Source organism: Daktulosphaira vitifoliae, unplaced genomic scaffold (assembly GCF_025091365.1).
Source record: "Daktulosphaira vitifoliae isolate Bord-2020 unplaced genomic scaffold, ASM2509136v1 Scaffold_1, whole genome shotgun sequence".
NCBI lineage: Eukaryota > Metazoa > Arthropoda > Insecta > Hemiptera > Phylloxeridae > Daktulosphaira > Daktulosphaira vitifoliae.
Window position 1 is genome coordinate 88,587,177 of NW_026099572.1, and position 13,581 is coordinate 88,600,757.

The window sequence follows — 13,581 nt, forward strand, 5'->3', positions numbered from 1 at the left end:
TGAGGATCTTGGCCAAAACCAAGAATCGAAAGCTAACTGACATCTACCCAAATATTGTCCCTATCTCCTTAAGTGAATTTTAATTATCTGAAGAAGACACAGGCATCGCGTACCTTAGTTACAAGAGATGGATTATATGATAAATTTAGACTATTGTTTTATGTCAACGACAAAGTAAAGTTATATTTTAGATGTTCAGTAAATATAAGTTATATGTACAATACGTCTGACCTGAATACTAGTACAGTTGGTTAGTAAGTATATCCAAGTGAGACGGAGTTGGTTGCCTATGATTGGTGATAGACGAGTTGTTGAATGATACAAGTTAAGTTATTAATAATATAAATAAGACGAAAGTAGTACCATTAAAAACTATGTCTATAATTGCCACTCATACACAACTACCTTTGTTAGTTCGACGTCAGTAGCTCCAGCCTACAGACGAGTAGAATTGTCCCATCAGCATCTCCCTCTATGCTAATTAGTACGAATTAAATAAATGGAAATAAAACGCATATAATATAAGTTGTAAGAATAGAGTAATAAGTGTTCTTAAAACATGATCTTCCACATCATCTACGCTTACAAGCTTGACAGATCATTAACTTTTAAACAACACCTAGAAGACAAGTTGAAAACACGAAATAATATCATCAGCAAACTGCCCAGAACAATCTGGGGATGTAGGGCTCACGTCCTACGAATTTCATCCTTGGCATTTGTTTACAGCGTTGTAGAATACTGCGCCCCAGTGTGGGCTAGGAGTACTCACACTAAAAATGTCGACGCACAACTAAATCGTATAATGAGAATTATATCAGGATGTATCAAATCAACTAAGTTAGAATGGCTACTAGTACTCTCACATTTAGCCCCACCAGAAGTGCGTATGCTAAAGATGATTGAGAAAATACAAAACTCTCTAAACCTTCCAATTTATGATGACTTGTATAACGCACCAAACAAAAGATTGAAATCCAGAAATCCTATATGGACGTTAAAAAATAGTACAAATACAGAAGGAGACTTATGGAATTCGCATTGGAAGGATGGAGTAGTACCGAATAACCACCTCATAAGTGATCCATCCCAAATAGTCCCAGGCTTAGAATTCCCCCACGCAACATGGACTGCCCTAAACCGCGTAAGAACTGGATAGGGAAGGTGCAATTATTTGATACACAAATGGGGAATGGTGGATTCTCCGCTCTATAATTGTGGCCAGATCTAAACTATTAGGCACATTGTTGAGGAATGCCCGGAAACAAAGTTCAAGGGAGGAATATCAGGTCTAAATAAAGGCGATAAGGAAGCGCTAGATTGGCTACGTAACCTCGCCATACACTTATAACATTTTATAGTTGTTACATTGTAGCTTTTTTATCTATTTATTATTTTATTTGTTTATTTTATTTTATTTATTGATTTTATGTATTTATTTATATTAATCCGTTATCACTTTTTATTTTATTGTATTCCGTTTTACTTTTTGTTTTTGTACATCAATACCATGCTATATGCAATAAAAATCTACTCTCACATCAGCCGTCCTCATATATTCAAAACATCGCTCTATTTCATTTTTGGTCTTCCTCTAACTCTTCTTCCTTCAACATTCATTTCTATAACTTCTTACAGCATGCTTTTCCTCTTTCCTCATAACATGACCAAACCATCCAAGTTTTTTTTCTCAACTCTTATCAACGATTGACGCTACATCTATACTTCCTTTAATATGTTCGTTCCTTATCCTATATTCTCTAATCACTAGACTCATCCATCTAAGCATTCTCATCTCTACTACACTCATTCTCTGCTCTACTTCCTAGTCAACCGCCCAACACTCAAATACATAACAATACATCAACACATAAATAAATTTATAAGATATATCATTATTATTTAGTAAATAATAAATGAATAACATTAAAATAAAAAGTATATGTAAAATATTTAGAAAAAAAATAATAATAATTTTTTTTCTTTGACTTGTCTATTTTAATTTATTTAGTTTTGATCGATGTTTACATAAAAGTAACAAAAAATAACACATTAGTCACATTTTAGTGAATCATAATTATAAATACAAGAGTTGAAATTAAGTAAAAACATTATTATTTTTTACCTATACATAATAAACTATAACACACATAGACATACACACATATAAATATATATCAACGAAAAATAAACTTTTATAAAAGAATAATTTTTGGTTTTGTACTTGCTATATTAGAGACATTTAAGTATCATTATAAAAATTGTAAAAATAAATATCTGTTCTAACACAACAAGAGTTATACATGAGCAATACCATTTCTGTGATCACATTTTATAAACCATTGCGCATTAGGATTCATTTGATATACAGCCATCATATTTGCTGTAGGTTCTATTCTTCGGTGTCCTAAAAACAATTTTACATTCTTTATATTAAGGTTTTTTTAAAATTATTTAATTTTTATTTCAAATTAATTTGGTTGCAAAATTTTAAATTAAAAAATAACCACATCAATAATAAACTTTACCTTTCTTTTATTTAATAAAAAATTACAATTTGTTCAAATTAGTATTGAAAGATAAAAATAGAAAAGTAATATATTATTGTCTCTAACCTATATTTCCTCCAGTCTCATATAAGAAATGTGTTTTTATAGCCATATCCGGATCAGCAGTTGTTAAGAGACATGACAGATTTCCATTAGGAGCCAACTCAGTCAAAGCTCTTGATTTTAAATCTTTTCGGCCTAGTTTAATTGAATTACCATTTTTGGTTACAGTCTGTTTTGCAGCTTCTTCAACAATTCTTAAGTAACATTTTTTTTATATTAATAATAATAATTTTAAGAATAAAATTATACAGGTTACATACTTGAGTATTACATCACCAACTGTAGTAGAGTTTGTTAAAAATAATGGTATTGCAGAAATTCTAAACTGAGGCGCATCAACTCTAATAACACCTTCTTGATAATCATTGTTTATCTTTTTGTTGACAATATCAGTTTTTTTTTTACCTAACAATCTCCTAACCTATATGTATTTAAATTATTAATGATAAAAATTAAAGGTAACAAATTTATAATTTAATATAGTTTTTTTAGTTAATACAGTTTAAAGATTCATACTCTGTATATGGACAGAAGTTAAAACTCTGTTGGATATATTAGTTGTATGTTAATTATAATGTTAAGCTACTTTCTATAACATGTATAAAATAGATATCAAAAAGATTTTAAAGAAATAAAAATACCTATTGTATAAGATTAGAGTGTTAAAGACAGATTACTTGAACAAGAAAATTTATATTAATGTATGGAAGCTTAAGTGGATAGTCATATTTCCTGAAATGATTATGGATGTATCCATGTTTACAGTTATGAGCTGACGTTATGACTCTACAACGAGTCTGAAACGTCAGTTCATAACTAAAAACGTAGATACATCCGTAAACATTTCAAGTAAGAAAGTTCATTTCACTTTATTTAAAATTAATATCTAATAATATAGATATAATATATAAGTAAAAAATAAAAAAGATTCAAAATTAATAATTAACTGATTTTTGGTTAGTTAATTGGGTTCTAGTCTCTCAATTTTAGTTTTAATTTTTCGACTAGGCCACTTTCTTTTTATATATATATATATAAAACTTAATATTCAAAATTCTTTTTAAAGATTTAATAATTCCTTCTAAAATAAAAATCTTACAGGGTTATTATTTTCTTTAAGGCGGTGTTGGTAGATTTCATTATTGTGCCTTAATTGGTTCATGAGATCTATAGGAACTATGCATAACTCTTCAATATGGTTCATCAAAGTTTCGGTTAGACGGCAACTTCTAGCAGCCTGATCTAAATGTGAATGCAAGTCTTTTTTTTCTAAATGTACAGATCTATAAATGAATTAATAAAACATAAAATTTGATTTTTTTTACAGAGATATTAATTATGGGAAATAATTTACCTAGGAGGAAATAATGATGGAGCAATAATCATTGCAACATTGTGTTCTGTCATTTTATTCTCTAAATTGTGCCTTTGTTGGTAATCAACTAACTTAGACATAAATTGCAAAAGGGCCCGTAGTGAGGACCTATTCTCAGTTGGTAACAATAGAACTAATAAGTTTAATGCTCTCACTGTATCAGGTATGGCTATAAATAACACATGTTAAAATGTTTAAATAATCTTTTTTATAAGTGTTATAGAAAAATTTATTAATGTTTGTTATTGTATACTAGCAGTAACAATAACAATAATACTTACAGTTACTCTGGTAAAATAAATTAACCAATTCGTGGGTTAGTAATAATTCAGGTAAATCTCTTAATAAACGCTTCAATAATGCTACCAAATCATGCACAGAACACTTTTCAAATAGTTGATCTACTTCTTCTGGCTTGGTATAAAAGTATTTTTCTATAGCTGAACATAATTTTTCGACCTTAGCTTTTGGAGCAGCCATTCTTAATAGACCTTGCTCACCCAATCCACGTTTTTCTAATTGTCCAAAAACTTTTTGTAGAATTAAAGGTACTTGAATCCGACGGTTGGTGATCGTTAAATCACGGTCAACAAGATTTGATAAAGAAACACCAAAAATTGTTCCTTCTATGTAAAAAGATTAAATGTGATACGTAAAATTAAGTAAATCATAATTCATTTATATTACCTTCTCTCCTTTTGCGCTTATGAGGTTTTCCTTTATGAAATGGTATACCTGCGATGTCAAACATAGTTGACAATTCGAGAAACAATAATGGTCGTAATTTAGCTAAATCATCGTCGCTTAGTGAATCGGGCCATGTTCTTCCAGTGTTTTCATCAATAGATATATAAGATTTCTGAAAAAAAAAAAAAAAAAGTAAATTTTGTAAAACAATTAAGCTTGACCAAAACTACCTCCAGATGATAGTTGCTATTTTGCCACATTTGTTCAAATCCTACATTTTTTGAATTGTCACGGTTGGTATCGCTCGAGTCATATAAACTACCGTGGCTGCGAGTTACAGATGATTGGGGTATAGCTAAATTCATACTTTATTAAGAAAACAAATAAAAATGTATTAATAAATTATAAGTTTTATATTAAAATTATAAGAGTGTAAGTGTAAGTAGTGCATACTTGGTTGAATTACTCTGTTCATCAGGAGAGCTAGAATAAAGATGTAGAGGATCACTTCCACTACGATTTCGATCTCTAATTACAGGTATCGGTCTCTGTTCAAATTTAAAACCCCGAACAGTACCAAGGCGTTGAAAACCAACCATTGTTATACCATCTATAATTATATTGATAAAAAATAATATTAATTACCATTAAAAATTTGGCAAGAAGTTTTTATGAAGAAATATTCTACTTAAAACAAGATTGAATCAAGGAAAAAATTTTCCATACGTTGATCTTTTGATAGTACTCTTAACAGAACAACAAGCCGTAAAAAAAAAGACTACCTTTCTTTTTATTGGTAATTATTCTAGACTAACAAACATTTTTTGGGTACAATTCATTCAAAATTTTTAATGTGGATGACGTACTCAAAAAAAATTCATGAGTCTATCAAACATATAAAAGTGAATCGTTCTAATTAAAATGTCTATAATTTTAAGAAGCAATATTGATTTTTTTTTTTTTAAAGACTATGTCTCATTTTGACGCATTTGACAATTGCTCTTTTTGATTTGCGGTATTTTTAGAGTTTTGGAAATGTTATTTATTGGTAGATATTTAAAATTAGGTATTATATCTTTGTAAATTTTGACCTGTTATCGAAAAATTATTAATTTATTTATTTACTTTAATTATCACTATTTTAAAACTATTTACCATCTTCAGAAGCAACAACTCCATTGTTGTAACGATTACTTCGACGAAATATATCTCGAGTTGGGAGAACTGGGGCACTGGGCATTCGATGAACATCTTTTTTGGAAAAATATTTCAAGTCAATGTTAGGATCTATGAACCTTTAATTAAAAATAAATTTATAGAATTTATTTAATTCTTCAATAGTATAATTTACAATTATTATAGTGGCTTTTATTAAAGAAATACTAAATTTTGAGAATTACTTTTATTGAATAGTTAAAAATATAACTATAAGCTGTTAATTAGTAACGATAAAAAGAAAATGTGCTCTTAAGGAAATTTTTATTGTTAAATAATCTTAATATTATATATTATATCGATGCTCCGTAACAAAAATAAGTTATTAATTTTTTGTCATAAACAATGCCAATTCTTTGTTATCAAATTTTCAACAAAAATATTATTTACAATAATTTAGAAGCTTTGATATGACTCACAAAAGGTGAGTTAAAAAAAAATTATATAAAATAAATATTTAATGACGAAATTCAATTGAATTCTCAACTCAAAACCCCTTTAAAATGTTTTACAAAACATTTTATCTAAAAACTCTATGAAACCTACTTTTATGAATATCATCATAGATTATAATTTATAATCTATAAAAAATAAAATCATAATACGATATCGAAAGTAACTTCTCCAGAGATTAGATTTTACCTTATAGAAAAATAAACTTTTAGGTTATATAGTAATGAATAAAGGTCAATATAAAAGGTTTAATTTTAGAAAATTATTTTTTGAGATGAATTATTACATTGACATATTAAAAATAAATAAATACTAACAGTAAAAATTAAATCAGACTTCATTTTAATTTTATGATCAAAAATATTATAAAATAAAACTACAATTCCTTTTTGAATGAAAATAATTTGATGATTGGTAACTTTTTTTTAATTAAAGATTATAGATAAAGATATTTTTTTACATAAATCATCTCTCAATAAAACTTATATACTCTTACTGTCAATATTTAGATAAATCTACGTAAAAGTTTTTTTTATTGGAGTATGTGTTTTTTTTAAACGATAACAATAAAAGCCGCTACAAAGACCCCTTAATAAGTTTGAAGACCAACATGAAGACAAAACAAGTTATTAATATACAGGTCTTGAATCAAAATTATTTATTTTGTTTTTACATTATAATAGTTAAAAAGTTAGTAATATTATTGCGTTATACGTTTTAAATAATTATTTAAAACGTATAAATCATAACATTTTAATTATAATTAAAACGTTATGAATTTATTCTGTTTTTAAGTATTTTAATTTATTTATATTGATAATTCTTTTTAAAGTAGGATTAGGAATTACAAGCATTTATATACATTTTGTTAATCCTTTTGAACACTTCAAAATTTTTTATCAATTGACTCGAAAACTTAGTGATGAGTTGTTACCGAGGTTATAAATTTAATGTTTCTTAGGAAGTTTATCCTCCTTAAAATGAAAAATATTTCTATACTACCACATGACATCATATGACATAGTTGCACAAACTTAGGACCCTTCAAAGTAGCGGAAATAAAATTTATAAATGCATATAATATCTACCCTAATAATTAAGAATTAATCTGTCATTGCTCACAAGTGAGAATTTCTCTTGCACAGTATTTATGTTGAGAAACAATTACTTCCTCTTAATTAAATTTTCTCAAATTTACTGTACCTGATAAGTTACAACGAATCATTAATATGTTTTCTATTTAATTTTGTTTTATTTCGTTTTTAGTTCCGATTGTTTTGTTTGTTGTAATTATTTGCTAATCGTTATACGTTTTACGATTCCAATCGTTTCTTAGTAGTTATTAACGTTATGCAAACGGTTTCAAGCTCTGTTAGTATATTAATATATTAATAAAATGACTTACTTTGGTATTGGTGTTGTTATTTCTGTTTGAGACCATGACATAGGTGGACTGTTAGATTCGGAATCCGGGGTAGCACTTCTGGATCTTGAACTAGAACTCAAACTCTTAAAAAAATAATTAAAATTCAATAAAAGAAGATTAACACAGTACTTAAAATTATAATATCTAAGTATGTAATTTAAATTATGAATAGGCGTATTTAAAGATAGAATATCTAATAAAAATATACAAGTTCAGTGTTAATTTTGAAAATTTAAAATCTAGTGTTAAGAGGTCATACAACGCTTAAACTTACTTCAATATCACGAAATACATCCCTTATATCAGGTTTTTTATGTCTTGCTTTTAATTGCCTTCCCCGCTGTCGTACAGTATGATTCAGTGAGCGAACTCTCAGTCTTACGGCGTCAGCCTGTCGGCTTGACAAATGTGTGATGGCTGGTTCTAATTCAGAGTCTGGTACCTCACAGCCATTTTCAAATGCCTCGGTTAAAAATGATAAGCCAACGGATGATAACCACTCAGCTTCAATAGCTCCATCCTGTAAATGAGAACCAGTGATTTCTTGCTCTGGTGGACATTCTTCGTCTAAGTAGCTGTCTAGTTGTCTGGTCTCTTGGATGATCTTGTATTCATTCCAGTAATCTTCAAAGTCTTGACTCACGTCAGTTTCCATAACCTTTACACAAAAAATTAGTTTTTATTGAGTTACTTTCATGCAAATGTATAGCACTAATTATAATTTATTTTTAATGTTGTCAATTTTTGTTTTTCTTATATATATTTTATTGTGTATTTACACCATATATGATTGTCTAATCTAGAAAAAAAAATCGAATATTGAAATACGATCAAATAAATTTAAAATTTAATCTTGAAGAAACTTAAATAAGTACTAACTAAAAAAAAAAATCTTCTCTTTATTCATAAAATCTGTGGAATGGCCACAATATACTTCTAGAAAGTGCTGAAAGAAACTGATAGCAGTACTGAAGGATAATCACAAGTTATCGTAATAAAACACTTTTAGTGTTTTTTTTAATCGTTATTTTAAGTTCATTATGGACCATAGTGGCCTCCTCTAAAAGAGTAGGTACAGTTCTAATGAAACGAAAAATTCAGCAAAAAAAAAAAAAAATTAACTTTAGATTTATTTTAAACTAATGTTTTAGTATGTATTTTTTTAGATATATAGTTATTACAAAATTAAAAAAAAAAAAATAACGCACACAATTAAAAAAAAACCATTCAATGGGCAAAAATAATTTTTACACGCCTTATTTTTGCTTCGATATAACGCTAATTAAAAGATTATGCGAGGGGTATAATAATAAAACAATGATCATTGAAAGCATTTTAAAAAGTCATTAAATATATATATATATAATGACCTATTCACTATTCAGTTATCAACTAGTTATCAACATACACAAAGGTTTACTGTTAAGTGAATAAACGCGGCTTAATATTATAGCTTAACAGCTACTAGCAAGTCCACTGCGCTAAAACATGCCTCCGTACACATAAAAAGTATATATTCTATACATATATGTAAAATGCAATAAAGATATATAAAATCCAGATATATTACCGGTTAACATACTTGTTGAATTACTGTGTATGTATGCACAGAACTTATGCTATTACCAACATTAAAGTTTACTAACTAGCCAAATTTATAAATTAAAAAAACAATTTATTATAGCAAGATTAAACGTAATGAAATTAGTAAGAACTATTTTAAAACGGCGGTAAAAACTATTTATATCAAATAAAATTCTAGGTGCTCCACCTTTAAATTTCAAAGCTTTATTATGTGCTTAAATCAGAATAATTCTGGGTAAACATGGTTACTTTTTAACCACTATAATAATATTACTGATTTTATTACTATTTTTGATTTTAGAGAAAAAAGGACTAAAGTGTTCAATTTTTTGTGGATAACAATTATACTACTATCAGAGTTGAAGACAGGACATTTTCCTAGGGTTGTCTTGATATGTTAGCTAGCAATTTCTATTTCCCGTTTTTGTTTATTTAATAGAATACGTAAGACTAACAGTGACGTATTTGGGGAGGTGACACTGTGAAGGAGTTAAGAGATACGAAGCGCCTCACTACATCATGTTCTGAAAATTACATGGATTCTTTTCATAGCAAATTTCTAAATAAGCCACTGTAGAGGAGCCTTATAATTTAATAACTGTCTAGAGGACTTAACAGTCCAAATATAGCTCTACAAATATAGAAAATGAGTTTCAAAGACAGGAAATGTTCAATGCAGTTTTTATAGTCCTCTTTTCAGCCTACTATTAGTTAAAACTATTATTTTAGCTAGTTTTGGTATTGTTTCTTTAGTGTCTTAAGTTATTTAATTTTTGCATTTAATGAAAAGCATAATAACGATGCTAATAATTGGCAATATTCTTTTAATTAGAAAATTCCAAGTATCTCTCAGAGGCATAAAGAGTTATTTTAGAAAGCCCAATATCAAGACAGAACAGTAATAGAACCAAACCTAAATAATAGTCGACTATGCGAATGTGGCAAAATACAGTCCATTAATCACATAGTCCAGGCATATCCTAATATAAAGTTTAAAGGAGGGTTTATCTAATTGCTTGATGAACTAACTGTACGTCTGTGATATTTCTTTTATTTGTTAGCTATATAATATTATAAAAAACGCTTCCATGCAAATTTTTAAATAGAGTTCGATTTTAAATAATTGGTGGATTATTCTAATAGCTATGTCGAATAAAAAAGGGATATAAATATTATTTCTCATAAAAAAATTGTGTTGATCCATACACTTTTCAAAAAGTTATAGCATTATAAAGTTAAAAATGTAAAAAATTAAAACGCGAATTTTCACACAAAATTAGCATTTGGTTGTCATTTTCACTGTGAAGACAAAATAAAGTCCAAATTAATTTTTTTCACAATAAAGTACATTACATTAGCTTTAATTTAAGATATATATAAAAGTGTCAGACTTTCCGGAACATTTTCAAAAGTTAAGTTGAAAAAGTAAATTTTTAGTGAAAAAGATGCCATTTTAATTCCCCCTGTGGACAGCGATTTTTAAATTTGTAATTTTTTTGGAGGTTTCCCCTATTTACGGGGAACGAGGGAATTTTTTTCAATTTTTGAGGGTAATGTCTTCTACTAGATACAATTTGTAATCTTTTGACGTATCGTTGAAAGAAATGGGTTTGGTGATAGTTGAAAAAAAGGGGTAACAGACAAAAAGAAAAAAAACACATCATAGTAAAACCAACACCTTCCCACTCAGCATCGCATCGAAACTAATATTGTACATCAAAGGCAAACTATACTACAATTGAGACTTAGCTGTTTCCTTTAATACTTAATAGAACTTTTTTAAAATTATATATTAAATTTTAATGATCAAATTATAATTCTAGTTTAAGTATTAAACTAAAATTTAAAAAATGTTCATAAAATAAAGGTTGACCTTTTTTCACATTTTAGCTTTATTTATTTATTTATTTTTTTTTTGTGTCTTTTACCACTTTTTCTCAGCTCTCACTGAACCGATTTCTTTCAATGATACGTCAAAAGATCACAAATCGTATCTAGTCGAAGACATTAACCTCAAAAATAAAAAAAAAAATCCTTCGTTCTCCGTAAATGGGGGAAACCTCCAAAAAAATTACAAATTTAAAAAACGCTAATTTTCGAAATTTTTTCAATTTTTTTTACTTAAAATTGCCATAACTTTTTTTGAAATAACCAAATCAATATAATTCTTTTTTTATAGATGCATGATGTCTTTACCTATCATTTGGTATATTTTTTTTATAAATCTGAATTTTTACCTGCCTACAGGGGGGATTCAAAATGATAATTTTTTCACAAAAAATTGACTTTTTCAACTTAAATTATGAAAGTGTTCCGGAAAGTCTGACACTTTTATATATACCTTAAATTAAAGTTAATGTAATATACTTTATTATGGTAAAAAAAAATTTTGGACTTTATTTTATCTTCACGGTGAAAATGGCTACCGAATGCTATTTTTGTGTGAAAATTTTCGATTTTTTATTTTACATTTTTAACTTTATAATGCTATGACATATTGAAAAGTGGATCAACATTATTTTTTTATGAGAAATAATATTTTTTAATAATCCCTTTTTCATTCGACATACTTTATCTTAATCAGGATATTAATAAGGAACTAGCAGATCATGTAGCTTTTGGAATAATACATCAATTTTTTTAAATTAAACACTATCTAAAGATTTCCATCGAAGCGTTTTTTTTTGATAGTGATTTTAATCACTATCAGATATCATTATACTTGATCCAACTATGCCGCGACCCCCCTGTGCTGGGTTTTTTTTGTATATATTTCCCTATTTTTGCATATTAAATCATTAAAAACAATATTTTTAAGTGGTAATTATATTGCATAAAATAACACATTATAGCCATAATGTGTTCATTAACTTATAGTACTAGTGCTATAAGTTATGAAACTAGATTACTATATTTATATAATATAATTAATATAATATTATATATCAATTTTATTAGAGTCTAATTTGAATCACTATGTATTTTTAAAAACCTCAGGATAAATTTCTTTAAAAAAAGCCACGTCGTAGAATAGTACATTACAACTACTTCAAAAATATTATTTGCTATATCTAGCCACGTGTTATTATTGTTGCTTAGAAATTATTCTTTAGGATGTTTAATCATGATTTAACTGAATATTTTAACAAATAGAGAAAATATACTACTAAGAACAACAACGGGTGGTATACGATAATCAGCTTAATGAATATTACGATTGCACTTATTAATTTGTTTAATTATAAAGGGTTTTTGATCTTTGGTATTGTTCTAGGTTCAATATACGACAAACAAGAGATCCTATGGTGATTTTTTTTATCCATGGAATTTCGGCTTGAGGGGGTGTTAGATATCGATTGTTTTAGTAATAAATAATAACATTGTAGTACAAGAATTTCGACTTTTATTAAATTTTGTTGAACACATAGCGCATTAGTCTTATGATTATGACAAATTTTAAACAAATAAATATTTATCATCTGTTGGTGAATATTTTGTTTGTTATTTACCTAAATTAGATGTTTGGAAAAATAAATAAATTACATTCCTTTATTTTAAAGTTCATAAAAAATACATCTTTTAGGATGTTCAATTTTAATGTTTTTTTTTTTATATATGTGTATTATTAAAAAATCAAACAAAAGAAGCACTCTGTATAACCAAATAGAGTAAAATTTGATTACGTTATATCATTTTTCATATTTTTATTTCGTACAAATTTAGAGTATATGTGAGTCTAACCTATAATTTAGTTGTATCTTTTATTATTACACTATTCATTATATATTACTATTCACTTATCATATATATTTTATCATACTAAACCCAAGCTTTTAAAGTCCAACTATATGATACAATAGAATACACATTGAGCAGAATTTAAATTATACATTAATATTGTAAAATAAACATAAAATAATACATTTGTACCTTATACAAGTTAAGGGGCGTATTTAGAACTTATTTTAGGGTGGTGACTTATTTTTTTTTACTTTAGTAGACTTGGAGAATAAATTCTGAAAAAATTTTGTTGTTTAAAGATAAAGTAATGAACAAAAAAAAAAAGAACTTTAGAGTCATTTCGTAAATAAAGAGCGACAATCGATCTCTTTAAATACGTCTTTATAATATTTTAATATAATCAAATTAAATAGGAAAAATAAATAATTATTTCAGTAAAAACGATTTTTAAATATTTTCTTTTTAGTTATTTTATTTGTTTTTTCACT

The 13,581-nt window shown here is 27.1% G+C and overlaps 1 protein-coding gene across 1 annotated transcript in view; it reads right to left on the minus strand.

The window, feature by feature from the left end:
- Positions 1 to 2,247: 2,247 nt before the first annotated feature.
- The window catches only part of LOC126895600 (rho GTPase-activating protein conundrum-like), a 32,910-nt gene continuing 21,576 nt past the window's right edge, over positions 2,248 to 13,581 (minus strand). The window contains exons 2-13 of the mRNA XM_050667667.1: positions 8,043 to 8,426; positions 7,748 to 7,851; positions 5,830 to 5,969; positions 5,128 to 5,284; positions 4,905 to 5,040; positions 4,675 to 4,846; positions 4,269 to 4,613; positions 3,967 to 4,156; positions 3,712 to 3,895; positions 2,873 to 3,033; positions 2,616 to 2,806; positions 2,248 to 2,407 (exon numbers count right to left, since the gene is read on the minus strand). Coding sequence (XP_050523624.1) covers positions 2,298 to 2,407; positions 2,616 to 2,806; positions 2,873 to 3,033; positions 3,712 to 3,895; positions 3,967 to 4,156; positions 4,269 to 4,613; positions 4,675 to 4,846; positions 4,905 to 5,040; positions 5,128 to 5,284; positions 5,830 to 5,969; positions 7,748 to 7,851; positions 8,043 to 8,423 — 2,271 coding nt within the window. The 5' untranslated portion in view covers positions 8,424 to 8,426 and the 3' untranslated portion in view covers positions 2,248 to 2,297. The remainder of the gene's footprint in view (positions 2,408 to 2,615; positions 2,807 to 2,872; positions 3,034 to 3,711; positions 3,896 to 3,966; positions 4,157 to 4,268; positions 4,614 to 4,674; positions 4,847 to 4,904; positions 5,041 to 5,127; positions 5,285 to 5,829; positions 5,970 to 7,747; positions 7,852 to 8,042; positions 8,427 to 13,581) is intronic.